Genomic DNA, 16,992 nt, shown 5'->3' with positions numbered 1-16,992 from the left:
ATATTTAAATATGTATATATATGTATTAAATATACTATAGTTACATATATTTAATATACTTACATATATTTAATTAATAGTTCTATATAATTCTTATATATATTATATATATAATTATATATGTAATTATATATATATTATATATATAATACATAATTAATATACATATATTTACATACATTCAATACATACATATGTATTAAATATACTATAATTTAGTATATTTAAATATGTATATATATGTATAGTATATTATGTAGTATAGTAAAAATAATAGCAATAATAGTAATAATAATAATTATATAAAACAATATAATCACTTATTATATATATTATATTATACTATATAATAATACACAGTTATATTAATATAAAATTATATTTATATAGTATATTTATATGTACTATATGTATAGTATATTTATATAGTATATTATATAGTATAAATAACACAAATTATAAATATATCATTATATAGAATATATTACATAAATATACAATATGTACTATATGTAATTTTATATATTAAATATATATTTTATATTTATAGATGTATTCTATATTCTATATTTTATATTTATAGATATTGAATATATATTTATATAAAGAGCCTATCTAAATATCTAAATTATAGATATGCAGGGTTGATACATCATAAAATAATATTAATAATATTATATTGTAATAATATTATTGTTATTATATTATTATGGTTACTATTGTTATTGTTGTTATTATTATTATTATTATAAAATCTACTCTCAAGAGTCTAAAAATTATTATTATTATTATTATTATTATAAAGTCTACTCTCGAGAGTCTAAAAATTCCAGACTGGGGACAATATTCCTGCAGTGTTTTGTGCTCCAGTCTCCAGGGAGACAGAAGGCAAAGCAGGTTTGAGGCCTCACTGCAGTTCCCGGGGAGCGACTCCAGCGGGAGCAGCTGGAATTCCAGGGCTTCTCCAAGGCCCTCCATCCCTTCCCTGCCCACTCCACCGGCACCTCCGGAAGGCACAAGGATCTGGGAAGTGCTTGATGATGGAAAAGGGAGTGGGAATGAGAAGGGAAGCAGGAAGGCAAAAGTTCCTGAGGGCTGCTCGTGCCTGAGCCTTCAGTTCTGTGTTTCTCTAGACCTGTACAGATATTTATATCTATTTATATCTATTTATATCTATTTATATCTATTTATATCTATTTATATCTATTTATATCTATTTATATCTATTTATATCTAGTGATGAACCTCCCTCTGCTCTGCAGCCAGGCTGGGAGAGCTGGGGGGGTTCTCCTGGAGAAGAAAAGGCTCCAGGGAGAGCTGAGAGCCCCTTGCAGGGCCTGAAGGGGCTGCAGGAGAGCTGGAGAGGGACTGGGGACAAGGGATGGAGGGACAGCACACAGGGAATGGCTTCCACTGCCAGAGGGCAGGGAGAGATGGGATATTGGGAAGGAATTCTTCCCTAGGAGGGTGGGGAGGGACTGGAATGGAATTCCCAGAGAAGCTGTGGCTGCCCCTGGATCCCTGGAAGTGTCCAAGGCCAGGTTGGACGGGGATTGGAGCAACCTGGGCTGGTGAAAGGTGTCCCTGCCCATGGCAGGGGGTGGGAATGGAGGAACTTTAATGCCCCTCCCAACCCAAACCATTCCAGGATTCCCGGATTCCATGACCAAGCTGGCATATCCCCCAGGATTTGGTGCTATGGCAGGAGCAGCTGAGGAGTAAACAAAGAGCCAAAAATTCTATTTTATCAGAATAAAATCCTGCCACAAAACTTCCTCAGAGGTGACCCCGTGATCTGCAGGAATCCAAAGAAGTCCTGGATGCACAGAGGGGTTTTCCTGGCAAAGCTCCTCTCCTGGTTCTGTTCCTCTGGTTCTACAAAGGGCCCTCAGGATTGACCCCCCTGCAGGAACGAGCTGCTCTGAGAAGCTGCACAGAGTCCTCTCCTTCTCCTTCTGCCTCTCCAAGAACCTTCTGCTCATCCCTGATGGATTCAGGCACTTTTCCCTTTAAACCCAACCACCTCCTGGCAGGTATTCCTTAAAAACCACCTCCCCTGCAGCTCTAATCTTTTAAACAAGCAGCAAACGAGGCCAGGGCTTTATTTTTTTTTTAACAAAGGGGTTTTTTATTGCACAAATAGAGGCTGAAATCCTTCTCTGTCCACGGAAAAAACGGAGATCCAGCTGAAGTGGATGTTTCTCTCCAGGGTTTTATTCCTCTGACACATCCTTCATCTCCAGGGAGGCTTCACCCTCCTGGGAAAGGAATCCAGCACGAGCTGCCAAGTGTCAGGAATTCTGCAGAGAGAGCAGTGAGAGCACCAGGAATAAATGTGCTGGGGGAGAATTCCCTCCCTCCCCTCCATCCCAGCACGGAAGGACACGGCTGAGGGACGGCAGAATTTGGGAATGACAAGGCCCCCTGGGTGTCCTCTGGGAAATCAGGGATGTTTTAATGCCATTCACCAGGGGGGATGTCACAGGCTGGACATCTGGACATCCTTGTGGGATGAGCTGCTGCAGAAATCCCTTGGGATGTGGGCTCTCCCAACAGAATTCCCTGGAAAACGCTGCACACACAGCATGGAATCACAGAATCATGGGATGGGTTGGGTTGGGAGGCACCTTAAAGCTCATCCAGTGGCACCCCCTGCCAGGGGCAGGACACCTTCCATAGGCCAGGTTGTTCCAATCCTTATCCATCCCTGCAATTCCAGTGGGATTGGGATCACTCTGGTCACCTCATGCCAGGCAACAGCTTTTGCTCCCTTGCAAGGGCAGCTCAATTTTCATCTGTTTTAGGGGTAAAATTCCATGTAATCATTTCAATTGCAATGCAAATTGTAATTGAAATTGTAAAATGTAAGAAGGATAAAATTCCTCTGACTCCACCTTCTCCCGTTTTCCCAGGAAACAGCAAAACTGATTCCCAAGAAAAGCTCCAAATCTGACCAAATCCAAACCCTCCCTCGGAGCCAAACAGGAGACTGGAAAAACACCTTTGGTTGTGTTGGTTTTTCCCCTTTGGAAATGGTTCCCAGGGTTATTCCTCATTTCTAGGCACAATTCCCAACCCTCGTTGCAGGGAATAAAACAAGGAGAAGGTTGGAAATAAAAGCTCCTGAACATTTTGGAAGGTTGGAAATGTTTTCAGGTGTCAGGGAACGACCTGAGGAGGGGAAAGGAATTTTTTTTAGCTGAATAACACATCAAACTCCCACTGAGCTCACACGGGGCAGGAAGAGAATTACAAAAATTCCCTTTTTTTTTTTTTGCATGACAGGGAGTAAAATGATACCAAAAAATCACAAACAAGTCAGGGAATAGAATCTGAGCACCAGGCAGGACTCATTTTAATAATGGATTTGATCCAAGACTGCTTAAACTTGGAAAACAGGGCAGGAATTCTGCACTTGGGGAATGAAACCCCCAAATTTTAAGGAATGTGATGTTCATTTTGTTCTTTTTGTGCTGAGAGATGAGCAGTTTTCTCAGTGCATTATTATATATGGTGGATGTTATACCAAATAACCTGTTCCTTGGCATGGAATTTGGCCTTTCCAGTTGAACTCCCAGCCTGTCAAGGATTTAACCAATCCAGAATGGCTGATTATTTTCTCATTAATTATGTGACTCGAGGCCAAGAGCTCTGATTGCATTTCCTGCCCCATTCCACTCTCACTTGCTGCCCCAGGATTTCCTGGGCCTCAAAAGCCAGGGAGATAAGGAGCAGAGAAGGAATATTGTGCTAAGATACCCTCAAACCTGAGCCTGGCTGCCAAGTTTAATTGGAATTCCAGCTGAGATGGGCATGATTTGATGGTTCAAATGGCACAACACAACCCCAAAATAATGGGATTAACGTGTCAGTGCCACGAGGGAAGAGCAGGATGTGGAATAAATTCCATACCTGAGGGACTCTTCAATCCTCCTTCTTCTCTGCTTCTCTTTTCAGCTTCTCTTCCCGTTCCCTCTTCAGTTTTTCCTCAATTTTTTTGCTCTGGTACATTTTCACCCCAGCAAATGCCAAGCAAAGGATCAGTGTTTTAGCTGCCAAAATGTACATCAGCAATGGGAAATTCTCCAGAGCCTGGAATGCCAAAGAATAGATGGAGGCACTTACTGGAACACTTGGATAATTCCAAATGAATTTACAGGGATGTTCTAAAGCTCCCCTCCAGCAACAGCATTTATCCAGGTGCTGAAAATGCTCCTCTGTCCAAGGGTTTTTATTCCTGCAGGGAACTTTAAAGCAGGCAGACCAACAATTAGGGGAAAAACCAAAGACAAATCCCCTTCACTCAAGTTGTACCTGAATGTAAAAAAATGGAGAAGCCCCTTGGGGACAGGTCTGGGTTGGTTTTGCAGCAAATGGAATATTCCCAGGACCTGGAGCTGGAAAAGGGCTTGGGCTGGATGAGCCCTGGGGGTCCCTCCCAGCTCAGGATATTCCATTATTCCATGATAACATTGTGAACTTGGAAGACTCTCTGTACCCTCAGCCTTCCAGCACCTCATAAAGCTGCCTGGACATCATCAAACTACTGGATTTGGGAAAAGCCTTGGATCCATAGGCTCAGAAAAACAACAGCAGCCTCCTCAGATATTAAAAGTGGGAATCTGTCCAAGCAAACAGCTCTGCAACAGCAGGAAAGTAAAGCCAGGGCTGGGGGTTGGCACTGTTGTCCTGATAAATGGCTTGATTAACATGTTAAAATTGTTAATCATGGAATCATGGAATGGTTTGGGTTGCAAGGGACCTTAAAGACCATCTTGTTCCAACCCCAACACCTTCCCTCAGCCCAGGTTGCTCCAACCTGGCCTTGGACACTTCCAGGGATCCAGGGGCAGCCACAGCTTCTCTGGGAATTCTATCCCAGCCCCTCACCACAGTCACAGGGAAGAATTCCCAATATCCCATCTATCCCTGCCCTCTGGCAGTTTGAAGCCATTCCCCTTGTCCTGTCCCTCCATCTTTCCTGGAGCCCCTTCAGGCCCTGCAAGGCCACAATCAGGTCACCCCAAAGCTTCTCCTCTCCAGGCTGAACAATCCCAGCTCTCCCAGCCTTTCCTCCCAGCAGAGCTGCTCCAGCCCTGGCATCCTCTTGGTGCCTCCAAGAGGTCACTGCATGAGGTCCCTCAACCATTGCTGGGCCTCACACACGACCCTGCAGAGTCTTTGTGGCCCCAAAACCCCAAAACACACAGTGGGGAAAACCCCCTGCAGGGACAGAAGGAGCTGAGGGAAAAGCCTGGGAAGAGGGAAGGCAGGAGGACAGAGCAGTGCCCGGGGCTGAAGTGTCCCAACAGCAAATCCTGGGGCCACAGAGACCACCCGGAGCAAGGAAGGACAACGACAAATCCCCGGGAGTGTGGGGGGAAAACAACCCCTGCCCTGGGCAAGGAGACCCCCTTCCAACACAGAACCCACCCACTGCTGGGAACAGCAGCAATTCCCTGCTTTAGGAATTCCCTGCTTTAGGAATTCCCTGCTTTAGGAGTTCCCTGTGCTTCCTCACAGGAATTAAGAATTCTAATTCTTAATCATTCCTCTTATTATTTCACAGAGCTCATCTTCCCCCTTCTCCCCTCTGGGTCACCAGACACGGAGCTGCATCTCCATCCACCCCCAGGAAAGCACAGAAATGCTTTTAAAACACAGGAATTCCCAACAACTGGCACAAAGAGTCGTTCCCAGCATCCCACGGGATGACTGACGGGAGCTCTCGGCCAATATTTGACTTTCCAGGTGAGATTAGATTGAGCTTTTCACTGAATATACACACAAAGTGTGCAGTGCAAGGCACTTCTGTCACATCCAGCAGGCTGGAGGCTGCTCTCTTTTGGAGATTATCACCTTATTATCCAGTGGAATTTGGAACTCCCCAGTGAATCTCCTGGAAAAGGACACGGGGAAAGGTGACTTTCTCCCCATAATCATTTTCCTATTGGAAAAGCACGGCAAGTTTTGTTCTGAACCGAAGCAAAATCAAGAGATTTCACAGATTTTTACAGACACAGCAGCTTTAGGAATGTGGAGCAGCCTCACCTTCCAGTTGAATGCCACCATCTCGGCCGCGGGGTGACACCGACTCCGGCACACACGTCACACTCCTGAAGTCACACAGCGGGGCGGGATCATCTTGGAGAAATGGGAATTAAAGCCAAATCAGATCTTGGAGAAATGGGGATTAAAGTTGAAAGAGAATTAGACAACCTGCTTCCACCCAGCAGGACAAACCTTCACCTCCAGCAGGCTCGTGTGCCCGGCGGTGTCTCGGCTTCCCAAATGACCCCCCCGGGCTTTTTTGGGAGCTGAGTGACAGGAGCAGCTCCCTGGGGAAGGACAGGGGGTTTGACAGGGCCTGGGCAGGTGGCAGGGCTGGGATTCCACAGCCCAGCAGCTCCCCCTTGGAAAACACAGCTTTGGGAAGCTCCACCCTGTGCCTGGGTGGTGCCTGAGAGCTCCAGGACACCAAGGCACCCAGAAGAGCTTCTCGTGGTTTCCCAGCCCACCTGCCCTGTTTGGAGCCTGAATGCCCAATAAATTCGGGAATCTACTCTGATTTACCACTTCTCTCTGATTTACTAATGAGTTAACTCCTCCACATTAAAACTATAACTTCAATTAAATCCTCCACGCTGAAAACAACACCTTAGCAAAGACACCACTCCCTGGGTAGGCAACACACATTCCAGGGATGAGTTCCTGAGGGTTGGGAAGTGCCTGAGAAACCAGGAGTCAAACAACTGTTCTGTTCAGACAGAAGATGTTCTGATTTCCCCAGCCAGGGAATCCTCTTCCCTCCTTTTCCCACAGCTGCAAACCCTCCCTTCCTGCTGGGACATCCCCCTGGAGAGACACTCCAGAGGTCTCTGTTATAGAGATCCAACCATATCCAAGTTCCCTTATTTTTCTGTTGAGGAAATGTCAGGACAGATGTGAACTAAGGAGTGTTGCACCTTCAAACCCAGGTGTTTGGACTTCATGGCATCATGGAATCACAGACTGCTCTGGGCTGGAAGGGACCTTAAAAACCATCTTGTTCCAGCCCTGGACACCTTCCACTCTCCCAGGTTGCTCCAAGCTCCAACCTGGCCATGGACACTTGCAGGGATCCAGGGGCAGCCACAGCTTCTCTGGGAATTCTACCCCAGCTCCTCAGCACCTCACAGGGAAGAATTCCTTCCCAACATCCCATCTAACCCTGTTCTCCTTCAGATTAAAACCATTCCCCTTGTCCTGGCGCTCCAGACCCTTGGAAAAAGTTCCTCTCCATCTTTCTTTTAGGAATTTCTGATGTTGCCTCCACAATTCCAGCAACCATTCAGACATGAAGTCCCCTGCCTGATGGGCACAGGAAAAATCCCACAGCAGAGCAGAACCTGGTTCCCAGGGCAGGATTCAGAAGTTTTTGGATGCTCCTCAAAACTCCAAGTGATCCAAACCTGACCTGATCCAAAGGGACCACCTGGGGTGTCCTCACCTCAAAACAATTGGGTGGCTCTTGGTTGGGATTATTCAGCCAACACTGCTGGAATATTCCAGCTCTGCTGAGAGAGGAGCTGGAATCTGCCTGGATTGTGTGTCCCTCAGGAGTCACACAGGATGGGGAGTAAAGAAATTCTCCCTGTGTTCTCAAGAGTGGGGTTTTGATCCAAAATCATGGAATGGTTTGGGTTGGAAGGGACCCTAAAGATCATCTTATTCCAATCCTGCACAACTTCCACTAGCCCAGGTTGCTCCAAGCCCTGTCCAACCTGGCCTTGGACACTTCCAGGGATGGGACATTCCCATCCTCTCTGTGCCAGGGCCTCACCACCCTCACAGCCAAGGATTTCTTCCTCAAATTCCATCTACCCCAGCCCTCCTTCAGCTCAAGGCCATTCCCCCTTGTCCTATCACTCCATGCCCTTGTCCAAAGTCTCTCTCCAGCCTTCTTTATAATCCCAGAACATTTCCTGGGAGAGCTGACACTTGGGATATCTGTTCCCTCCACGCTGCATTCCCACATCCTGTGCCACCAACCTCCAGTGGCCAAGCACTTCTCCTCATTCCATCTCTTGACTCTTCCAGGCTCTGGTTGATCCTGCCCTTTTGGAATATGAAACCCCAGGAGTGAAAAACATGGGTGAAGCTGGAGCACAGAGCAGGGAGAAGAAAGTGGGAAGAGGAGGGGAAAAAGCCAGGATTTTGCCCAGAGATGTTGTGGACTCCCCATCCCTGGAAGTGCCCAAGGCCAGCTTGGACAGGGCTTGGAGCAATCTGGGCTAGTGGAAGGTGTCCAGGATTGGAACTGGATGATCTTTAAAGCCCATTCCAACCCAAACCATCCCAGGGTTCTATGACAACCCAACATTTCTCAGCGCTGGGGTTGTCAATCCAGGAGCACAAAAGCTCAGACACCCAAGGCTGTGGTATCTTAAAAGCCTGTGGGCAAATAAACAGCTGGAATTTCGTGTTTGCCCTTTCCTGAGGCTGATAAGGCCCAGATAGGAGCAGGGAACACATCCACAGGCAGGTATTGTTCATTCCCCAGGCAAATCCCTGGCCAAACACTCCTGGGCCCCACAGAAGGTCGGGGTTACCTTCACTGCCAAGCAAGGAGGTCTCGTGTGGAGCCACGTGAGGGAGAAACAGGAGCACCAGGCTCTGCCTGGAGCCCTGACACATATTCCAGGATGGATGCTCCATGAGAATCCAACATGGCATCAAATGGAATCAGCCTCCCATGTGTTCACCGGGATTGCAGCTCCCAGTCCCTCCCTGTTCCCTCAGGGGTGCAGATCAAACTCCCGCAGTGGGAAAGGAGAGGCTTTGCCCACATCCCACCTCAGCACTGCACTGGAAGTTCTCTGGGAGTTCCAAACGCTGTGGGATCCTCTGGGTTGTGTCCTCAGCAGGCCCAAGGGATGCACCAAGCCCCAAGCCTGGCTTAGCTGATCCCAGCCCTGGGATCTCTGCATGGACTGTCCCAGCTGGGCCCCGGTGAGATGGGAAGCCTGTGGTGGAGCCCAGAACTGAATTCAGGTCTCTCAGCCACTGGATTACAGCTCCAGTCCACCACAGGGAACACATCCCAGCCCATCTCCCATGGCATTGTTGGCCAGAGCACGGATTGACCACCAGAGAACATCCACACGACCACGTGGGAACTCATCGACCCACTGGAGTTGTCTTGGCTGGACATCCCACTCTGCCAACAGCTCCAGCCACCCAACTAACCCTGGGACATTCCTTTGGGGATTTTGAACAGCTCCATTGGATCCACTTGGTTACAAAAGTCACGAGGCCTCAGAGAGCACCAACCCACCAACTGCACTGGAAGGGGATGTGCTGAGCTGGAAAAGGGGTTTCACTCCTCAAGGACAGGCTGGATGGGGCTTGGAGCAACCTGGGCTAGTGGAAGGTGTGGCAGGGACTGGAATGAGATGGGATTTAAGGTCCCTCCCAGCCCAAACCACTCCGTGCTTCTGATTTTGGATCAACTGAAGGAACTCAAGGTTCCAACTGAAAACAATTAAATAAACACCGAGAGCCACGTAAGATCTTCACACCTGACAAAGCTGAAATGAAAACATCAGTGATTCCTCTGGCAGCTCCTCACGTGCTCCAAACTGTGGAAAATAAGAAGGGAGCAGATGGGATGGATCAGTCACAGTGCCTGGATTAAAGTCAAATCCCAAGCAGAAATGCCAGTGGCACCTCAGCTGTTCCATCCTGGCTCCCAGGGCAGCATTAGGGCTGGGAAGAAGATCCCAGGGCTGGAGCCCCTCTGCTCTGGAGCCAGGCTGGGAGTGTTCACCTGGAGAAGAGAAGGCTCCAGGGAGAGCTAAGAGCCCCTTCCAGGGCCTAAAGGGGCTCCAGGAGAGCTGGAGAGGGACTGGGGACAAGGGATGGAGGGACAGGACACAGGGAATGGCTTCAAACTGTCAGAGGGCAGGGTTAGATGGGATATTGGGAAGGAATTCCTGGCTGGGAGGGTGGGGAGGCCCTGAGATAGAATTCCCAGAGAAGCTGTGGCTGCCTCTGGATCCCTGGAAGTGTCCAAGGCCAGGTTGGACGGGGCTTGGAGCAACCTGGGCTGGTGGAAGGTGTCCCTGCCCATGGCAGGGGGTGGAATGAGATGATCCTTAAGGGTCTTTCCAGCCCAAACCCTGGTGTGGTTCTGTCCCACCTTGGGAAGGGTCTGCAGGAGGCACCTCCCCTGAGCCCAGCCCAGCTCTGCCCCGGGCTGGAGAACAAGGAATGGGGACTGGAGAGCAAGGAAGGGTCTGGAGAGTAAGAGAGGGGGTGGAGAACAGGGAAGGGGGGGGAATAGCAAGGAAGAGGGATGGAGAGGAAGAAGGGGAGATGGAGAGCAAGAAGGAGGGATGGAGAGGAAGGAAGAGGGATGGAGAGGAAGGAAGGGGGATGGAGAGGAAGGAAGGGGGATGGAGAGTAAGGAAGGGGGATGGAGAGCAAGGAGGGGGGATGGAGAGCAAGGAGGGGGGATGGAGAGTAAGGAAGGGAGATGGAGAGTAAGGAAGAGGGATGGAGAGTAAGGAAGGGAGATGGAGAGCAAGAAGGGGGATGATGAGCAAGGAAAAGGGATGGAGATCAAGGAGGATGCAGAGCAAGGAGGGGGATGGAGAGCAAGGAGGATGGAGAACAAGGAAGAGGCTGGAGAGAAAGGAGAAGGGGCTGGAGAACAAGGAAATCAGGAAGGGAGGCTGGAGAGTAAGGAAGAGGGCTGGAGAGCAAGGCAGGTATGGAGAGCAAGAAAGAGGGGAAGAAGATCAAGGAAGGGGGGATGGAGAACAAGGAAGGGGATGGAGAGCAAGGAGGAGGAGGTTGAAAAACAAGGAAGAGGGATGGAGAACAAGGCCTGGAGGGTAAGGAAGGGGGTCTGGTGAACACGGAGGGGGGGCTGGAGAGCGAGGAAACAAGGAAGGGAGGGGGGAGAAGAACAAGGAAGGGGGTTGAAGAACAAGGGGGGGAGGATGGAGAGCAAGGAGGGGGGTGGAGAAGGGTCAGAGGAAGGTCGGCTGGGCAGGAGGACAGGCAGGGCGGGCAGGGGCCAGGAGGAGGACAGGCAGGGCCGGGTGGGAGGGCAGGCACGAGAGGCAGGGGCCGGGCAGGAGGACAGACAGGGCGGGCAGGGGCCGGGCAGGAGGTCAGGCAGGACAGGCAGGGCAGGCAGGGCAGGGCAGGCAGGAGGGCAGGCAGGGCGGGCGGGAGGCGGTGCAGGCCGCGGGCAGCGCAGCGCTCCGGGCCGGGCCCTCGGTGCCCTCTCCCCCTCCATGCCGGTCCCCCGGGGCTCCGTGAGGGGAGGGCAGGCCCAGGGACGCGTGTCCTACCTCACGGGGCGGCCATGGCGGGCAGGACACGGGGACAGGGGGACACGGGAACGGCAGGGACGGCAGGAACTGCAGCTCCCGGCAGCCCCGGGAAGGGGCCGAGCCCGCCCAGCGTGAGGCTGAGCCCGCCCCGAGCAGCGCGGCTGCTGCCCGGGATTGATGGAGCTGTGGGGCGGCCATGCCCTGGGCTGATCCCCAGCGTGGGCAGCAGGGCAGGGGGGGATTGTGCCCCTCTGCCCCTCAGGGGAGACCCCCCTGCAGAGCTGCTCCAGCCCTGGGGAACAGCCCAGCAAGGACATGGAGCTGCTGGAGAGAGGCCAGAGCAGGAACCAAGAGGATCCCAGGGCTGGAGCAGCTCTGCTGGGAGGAAAGGCTGGGAGAGCTGGGATTGTTCAGCCTGGAGAGGAGAAGCTTTGGGGTGACCTGATTGTGGCCTTGCAGGGCCTGAAGGGGCTCCAGGAAAGATGGAGAGAGACTATTTCCAAGGGCTGGAGGGACAGGACAAGGGGGAATGGCTTCAAACTGAGAGAGAGTAGGGTTAGATGGGATATTGGGATTTATATATTAGGAAGAAATTCCTCCTTGTGAGGGTGGGGAGGGACTGGCCCAGGTTGCCCAGAGAAGCTGTGGCTGCCTCTGGGTCCCTGGAAGTGTCTAAGGCCAGGTTGGATGGGGCTTCGAGCAACCTGGGATAGTGGAAGGTGTCCAGCCTGGCCTTGGACACATCCAGGGATCCAGGGGCAGCCACAGCTTCTCTGGGCAACCTGGGCCAGGGCCTCCCCACCCTCACAGGGAGAAATTCCTTCCCAATATCCCATCTAACCCTGCCCTCTGACAGTTTGAAGCCATTCCCCCTTGTCCTGTCCCACCAGCCCTTGGAAATAGTCTCTCCCCATCTTTCCTGGAGCCCCTTTAGGCCCTGCAAGAGGCTCTGAGGTCTCCTTGGAGCCTTCTCCAGGCTGAACAATCCCAGCTCTCCCAGCCTTTCCTCCCAGCAGAGCTGCTCCAGCCCTGGGATCCTCTTGGGACCTGCTCTGGCCTCTCTCCAGCAGCTCCATGTCCTTGCTGGGCTGTTCCCCAGGGCTGGAGCAGCTCTGCAGGGGGGTCTCACAGGAGCAGAGGGGGAGAACCCCTTCCCTTGACCTTCTGGTCACACCTCTCGTGCACCTCCAGCACATCTGGCTCGTGACAGCTTCTGCTGTGCCAAATCTCCAGACCAGTCTCCAAAACGAACCAAAGCTTCCCAACGAGAAGCAGCCCCTTTTTTCATTTATTTTTTAACACGAGCAAAACAAAAACTGTCCAAAAACGTGGCAACAGCCAAAACCTTCCAATAACAAACAAGCCCACAGGACAGCCAGCCAGCTCTGGAAATGTGAATTGAAGTGGTTTAAGTCTGGCAGGAGCTAAACCCAAAGCCTTACGAATTGAAACGTGTTTTAATGGTAGAAGTGATACCAGTTCTGCTTCTCATTACCCCCCAAGTGTTGTGATACTTCAGCCTCAGAGAAGGCAAAGCATCTTGGAAACCCGTTTCCCAGCCAGTGGAAAGCAGGAATCAGTATGAGAATCCCTCAGGAAGCATAGAAATGGGACAGCTTTGATGGCTGGGTGTGGAAATTTGGGGTGTGAAAGCCAGAAGGTGAAATCTGGGTGGTTTCCACTGAGCCCTCAGTGGTGACAGACATCTGGTTACAAGCAGAGCTCCACCATCCAAATGCATCCCAGATTCCTCTGGAAAACCAAGGAGCAGCAGGAGGGTCAGCTTGGCCAGCTACAGGCTTGAAACCAGAGGATGAACCTCTGGAAGCTGCCCCAGATGCCCAGGACGTGCTCTTGGATGAGGCTTTTAGTTGAGCAGCTTTCCTACAAACCAGCCTTGTCGGGAGGCCCTGAGTCAACCTTTGCTGCCAAGGAATAATGACATGGAAATGGGAGTCAGAGCAATTAAAAAGTGGTTTGGAGTGAATGCATGGAGGGATAAGCTGCCTCCTGTGATTCACATCCTAACCCATTGTTCACTCAATAAATGGAGATTGGAGATTTTCCTCTATATTTGCGAGTTATTTTTAATCCGGGCTTAAGTTGTTCGGTTTAGCTCTAAGTCAGCACTTCTGGCCACTAATTTGCAGCTATTCCGAGGTGGGAACATGCAGAGCTGCTTCTGGATTTGGAAAAAAAGATGCCAAAATCATCAAATTATTCGTTCTCTTGGTTTTATTTTCCTGAAGAACAGAAAATCTCAGAGCGAAGCACAAACAGACATTTTTCCTGGGAATTTCACAAGGGGCCGTGCCAAGGTCCTTGTGGGAACCAGTAAGGTGGACTGGGAACCAGTAAGGTGGACTGGGAACCAGTAAGACTGGTTGGGAACCAGTAAGGTTGATGGGAACCAGTAAGGTTGATTGGGAACCAGTAAGACTGATTGGGAACCAGTAAGGTGAACTGGGAACCAGTAAGGTTGATGGGAACCAGTAAGGTGGATTGGGAACCAGTAAGGTGGATGGGAACCAGTAAGATTGATTGGGAACCAGTAAGGTGGATGGGAACCAGTAAGGTGGATGGGAACCAGTAAGATTGATTGGGAACCAGTAAGGTGAATTGGGAACCAGTAAGGTTGATGGGAACCAGTAAGATTGATTGGGAACCAGTAAGGTGGATTGGGAACCAGTAAGGTGGATTGGGAACCAGTAAGGTTGATGGGAACCAGTAAAGTTGATGGGAACCAGTAAGATTGATTGGAAACCAGTAAGGTGGGTTGGTTACCAGTAAGGTGGATTTGGAACCAGTAAGACTGGTTGGGAACCAGTAAGGTAGATTGGGAACCAGTAAGGTGGATGGGAACCAGTAAAGTGGACTGGGAACCAGTAAGGTGGATTGGGAACCAGTAAGGTGGATTAGGAACCAGTAAGGTTGATGGGAACCAGTAAGGTGGACTGGGAACCAGTAGAGTGGGTTGGGAACCAGTAAAGTGGACTGGAAACCAGCAAGGTTGATGGGAACCAGTAAGGTGAACTAGGAACCAGTAAGGTGAGCTGGGAACCAGTAAGACTGATTGGGAACCAGTAAGGTGGGATGGGAACCAGTAAGGTGGACTGGGAACCAGTAGAGTTGGTTGGGAACCAGTCAGGTGGATTGGGAACCAGTCAGGTGGATTTGGAACCAGTCAGGTCAATGGGAACCAGTAAGGTGGATGGGAACCAGTAAGGTGGATTGGGAACCAGTAAGGTCGATGGGAACCAGTAGAGTTGGTTTCCTCCGTTATACCTCGACCTGTGTGTTAATTTAATGAACAGTTTCCCAGGTTTTCATAATCCCAGTGGGTTCCCTGTGTGGGACTCCCTGATTTCCTCCCCGCCGGCGTTTCCCGAAGCTCAGGGCGACTCGGGGCTCGTTTTATCCCTCGCTCCCGGATTTTCATGGATCAGCACCTGGTTCTTGTACTTCTCTCCCCAGTCCTCCACGATGTACTGGTGATAGGGGTCGTTGGAGTGCTCCCTCCTCTTGGACTTCACGGTGCTCACCAGGATGGCCACGATGATGAAGGAGAACATCCCGATCATCACCATCAGGTACAGGATGACGTAGTCGAAGTTCTCGGCCGCCACCTGGGCCTGCAGCTTGGTCGCCGCCTCCGTCATGTTCCTCCTCCAGCCGTTCATGTAGCTGAGAAAGGTGTCCTTGAAAATGTCCTCCACCGCCCAGGTGAGGTTCTTCACCTCGGCCATCCTCGCTGCGGACAACACCACGCTCATTTGAATCAGATATCGGTGATCAAACGGTCTCATTGCCGTGTTTGGTCTGTGTGAGGGCAATTCATGACCAACACCCCCTCTGCTGCTTGGAAGGGCCATTTTAAGGCAGCTGAGAATCCCCAGTCTGAGGGCTTGTGGGGGGGAAAAAAGGATTTTTCCCCCTGGAGTTAAAAAAAATTATAACCCCCGAGGGGGTGGGATCTCTTGATGGTGACCCAATCAGCGCCCCTGCAAAATTTAAACCTATCACACCAGACTGGAAAAGAAGGATGAGGATGTTGTTGGAGGGAGAAGAGATTTGATCCAATGTAAATATACTTCTTTACCATAGGACAGATAGTTGGGATTGTGTATATAATGTATTATAATATTTATTTGTGTAATGATTGTAATATAATTCTCTTCCTCCCCCCCCATTGAGTCTTGTGTTGTGTCTGGAAAACCCCTCTCACACTGGGGTGAGTTGTGGGAGGGGGGCTTGGACTCGGAAATTGGATTTTTGGGGTCTCAAACCATGACAGGGGTTCAGTGTGTTCAGAGACCCAGTGGGGTCTTACACAGAGTCATGGAATGGTTGGGATTGGGAGGGACCTTGAATATCATCCAGTTCCAACCCCAACACCTTCCACCAGCCCAGGTTGCTTCAACCTGGCCTTGGACACTTCCAGGGAGGGGCATCACAACCTCTCTGTGCCAGGGCCTCTCCACCCTCACAGCCAGGAATTCCTTCCCAATATCCCATCTATCCCTGCCCTCTGGCAGTTTGAAGCCATTCCCCCTTGTCCTGTCCCTCCAGCCCTTGGAAATAGTCTCCCTCCATCTTTCCTGGAGCCCCTTCAGGTTCTGCAAGGCCACAATCAGGTCACCCCAAAGCTTCTCCTCTCCAGGCTGAACAATCCCAGCTCTCCCAGCCTTTCCTCCCAGCAGAGCTGCTCCAGCCCTGGCATCCTCTTGGTGCCTCCAAGAGGTCACTGCACGAGGTCCCTCAACCATTGCTGGGCCTCACACACGACCCTGCAGAGTCTTTGTGGCCCCAAAACCCCAAAACACACAGTGGGGAAAACCCCCTGCAGGGACAGAAGGAGCTGAGGGAAAAGCCTGGGAAGAGGGAAGGCAGGAGGACAGAGCAGTGCCCGGGGCTGAAGTGTCCCAACAGCAAATCCTGGGGCCACAGAGACCACCCGGAGCAAGGAAGGACAACGACAAATCCCAGCTCTTCTCCAGGCTGAACAATCCCAGCTCTCCCAGCCTTTCCTCCCAGCAGAGCTGCTCCAGCCCTGGGATCATCCAGGTGGCCTCCAAGAGGTCTCTTTGCTCTCTGGGAAGCTTTGCTGAGGGCCAGGGAGTTTGGGCCCCCCTGAGCCACCTCAGTGGGGTTGAGGGACAGTCCCTTCCCTACAGAGGGGAGACACCAAGAGCAGAAGGATTTCTCCTGAGGAGAAGCCAAAGCAGAGGTCGGGTCCTCTAAGGGCTGGCAGGTTCCACTCCAGCCACTTCCCGGGGTTTCTCAGGGAGGGATGGGACCTTCCCACCCAGGGCGAGGCTGATCCTCATCCCTATGGACACAGGGAAGTGAATTCCTTCAATTCCTCAGGCCAACCAAGCCCTCCAAGCTGTGGAAAGCTCCCAAAAAGAGCCACTTGATCTCAGGTCAATCCTCCAGCCACGAGGAGTTTGCTGCAGCCTGGGGCAAGAGGGGGTGGATTTTCAGCATTCATAAGAAATTTGGGGGATCTTTCAAACTGGAATTCGGGAATTCCTTGGATTTTCGGCCCAGCCTTGTGTGCACACAGAGAAGGATGAAGGTCCACATGCAGATTATACTGAATTATATGAATTTAGATTATACTGATACTATACTCTCACATATGCTCAGGCATAGAGGATAAAGGCAA

General features: G+C 50.6%; 2 protein-coding genes and 1 long non-coding RNA gene across 10 annotated transcripts; 1 reads left to right on the top strand and 2 right to left on the bottom strand.

The window, feature by feature from the left end:
- Positions 1-2,086: 2,086 nt before the first annotated feature.
- Positions 2,087-11,454, bottom strand: SMIM11 (small integral membrane protein 11). Of its 8 annotated transcripts, XM_051791291.1 has the most exons (5): positions 11,343-11,395; positions 9,561-9,620; positions 6,052-6,144; positions 3,913-4,092; positions 2,087-2,300 (listed from the first exon to the last, which is right to left on the bottom strand). In XM_051791291.1, the coding sequence occupies exons 3-4, from the start codon at positions 6,070-6,072 to the stop codon at positions 3,925-3,927; spliced, it is 189 nt and encodes a 62-aa protein (XP_051647251.1). In that variant the 5' UTR covers positions 6,073-6,144; positions 9,561-9,620; positions 11,343-11,395; the 3' UTR covers positions 2,087-2,300; positions 3,913-3,924. The 8 variants fall into 8 exon arrangements, 7 of the variants coding, with proteins under 7 accessions (XP_051647251.1, XP_051647250.1, XP_051647248.1 ...); XR_007905103.1 differs by lacking the exons at positions 9,561-9,620; positions 11,343-11,395 and adding an exon at positions 2,628-2,795 and having other exon boundaries at positions 6,052-6,229; XM_051791290.1 differs by lacking the exon at positions 9,561-9,620 and having other exon boundaries at positions 11,343-11,454.
- Positions 11,455-13,739: 2,285 nt separating this feature from the next.
- Positions 13,740-14,278, top strand: LOC127472704 (uncharacterized). The gene is made up of 3 exons (XR_007905113.1): positions 13,740-13,782; positions 13,939-14,155; positions 14,235-14,278. It is a non-coding gene; the product is annotated as an uncharacterized LOC127472704 (long non-coding RNA).
- A 291-nt stretch (positions 14,279-14,569) lies between these two features.
- KCNE2 (potassium voltage-gated channel subfamily E regulatory subunit 2) lies at positions 14,570-15,070 on the bottom strand. The gene has a single exon (XM_051791284.1). It carries the CDS (start codon positions 15,068-15,070, stop codon positions 14,717-14,719), a length of 354 nt encoding a protein of 117 aa, XP_051647244.1. The 3' UTR covers positions 14,570-14,716.
- Between the last annotated feature and the right edge of the window lie 1,922 nt (positions 15,071-16,992).

Source organism: Manacus candei, unplaced genomic scaffold (assembly GCF_025592945.1).
Source record: "Manacus candei isolate 608988 ecotype Guabito, Panama unplaced genomic scaffold, ASM2559294v1 h1tg000031l, whole genome shotgun sequence".
NCBI lineage: Eukaryota > Metazoa > Chordata > Aves > Passeriformes > Pipridae > Manacus > Manacus candei.
The sequence above is the reverse complement of the archived record's forward strand: the minus strand, read 5'-3'. Positions and strand labels throughout refer to the sequence as shown.

What these genes read in the sequence shown, in the direction of transcription:
- SMIM11 (XM_051791290.1), bottom strand. Translation starts at nt 6,072, where the DNA reads ATGGTGGCATTCAACTGGAAG. An exon ending in TGGTGGCATTCAACTGGAAG is followed by an intron (nt 4,093 to 6,051) that starts GTGAGGCTGCTC and finishes TTGGCATTCCAG; the next exon opens with GCTCTGGAGAATTTCCCATT.
- KCNE2 (XM_051791284.1), bottom strand. Translation starts at nt 15,070, where the DNA reads ATGGCCGAGGTGAAGAACCTCACCTGGGCGGTGGAGGACATTTTCAAG.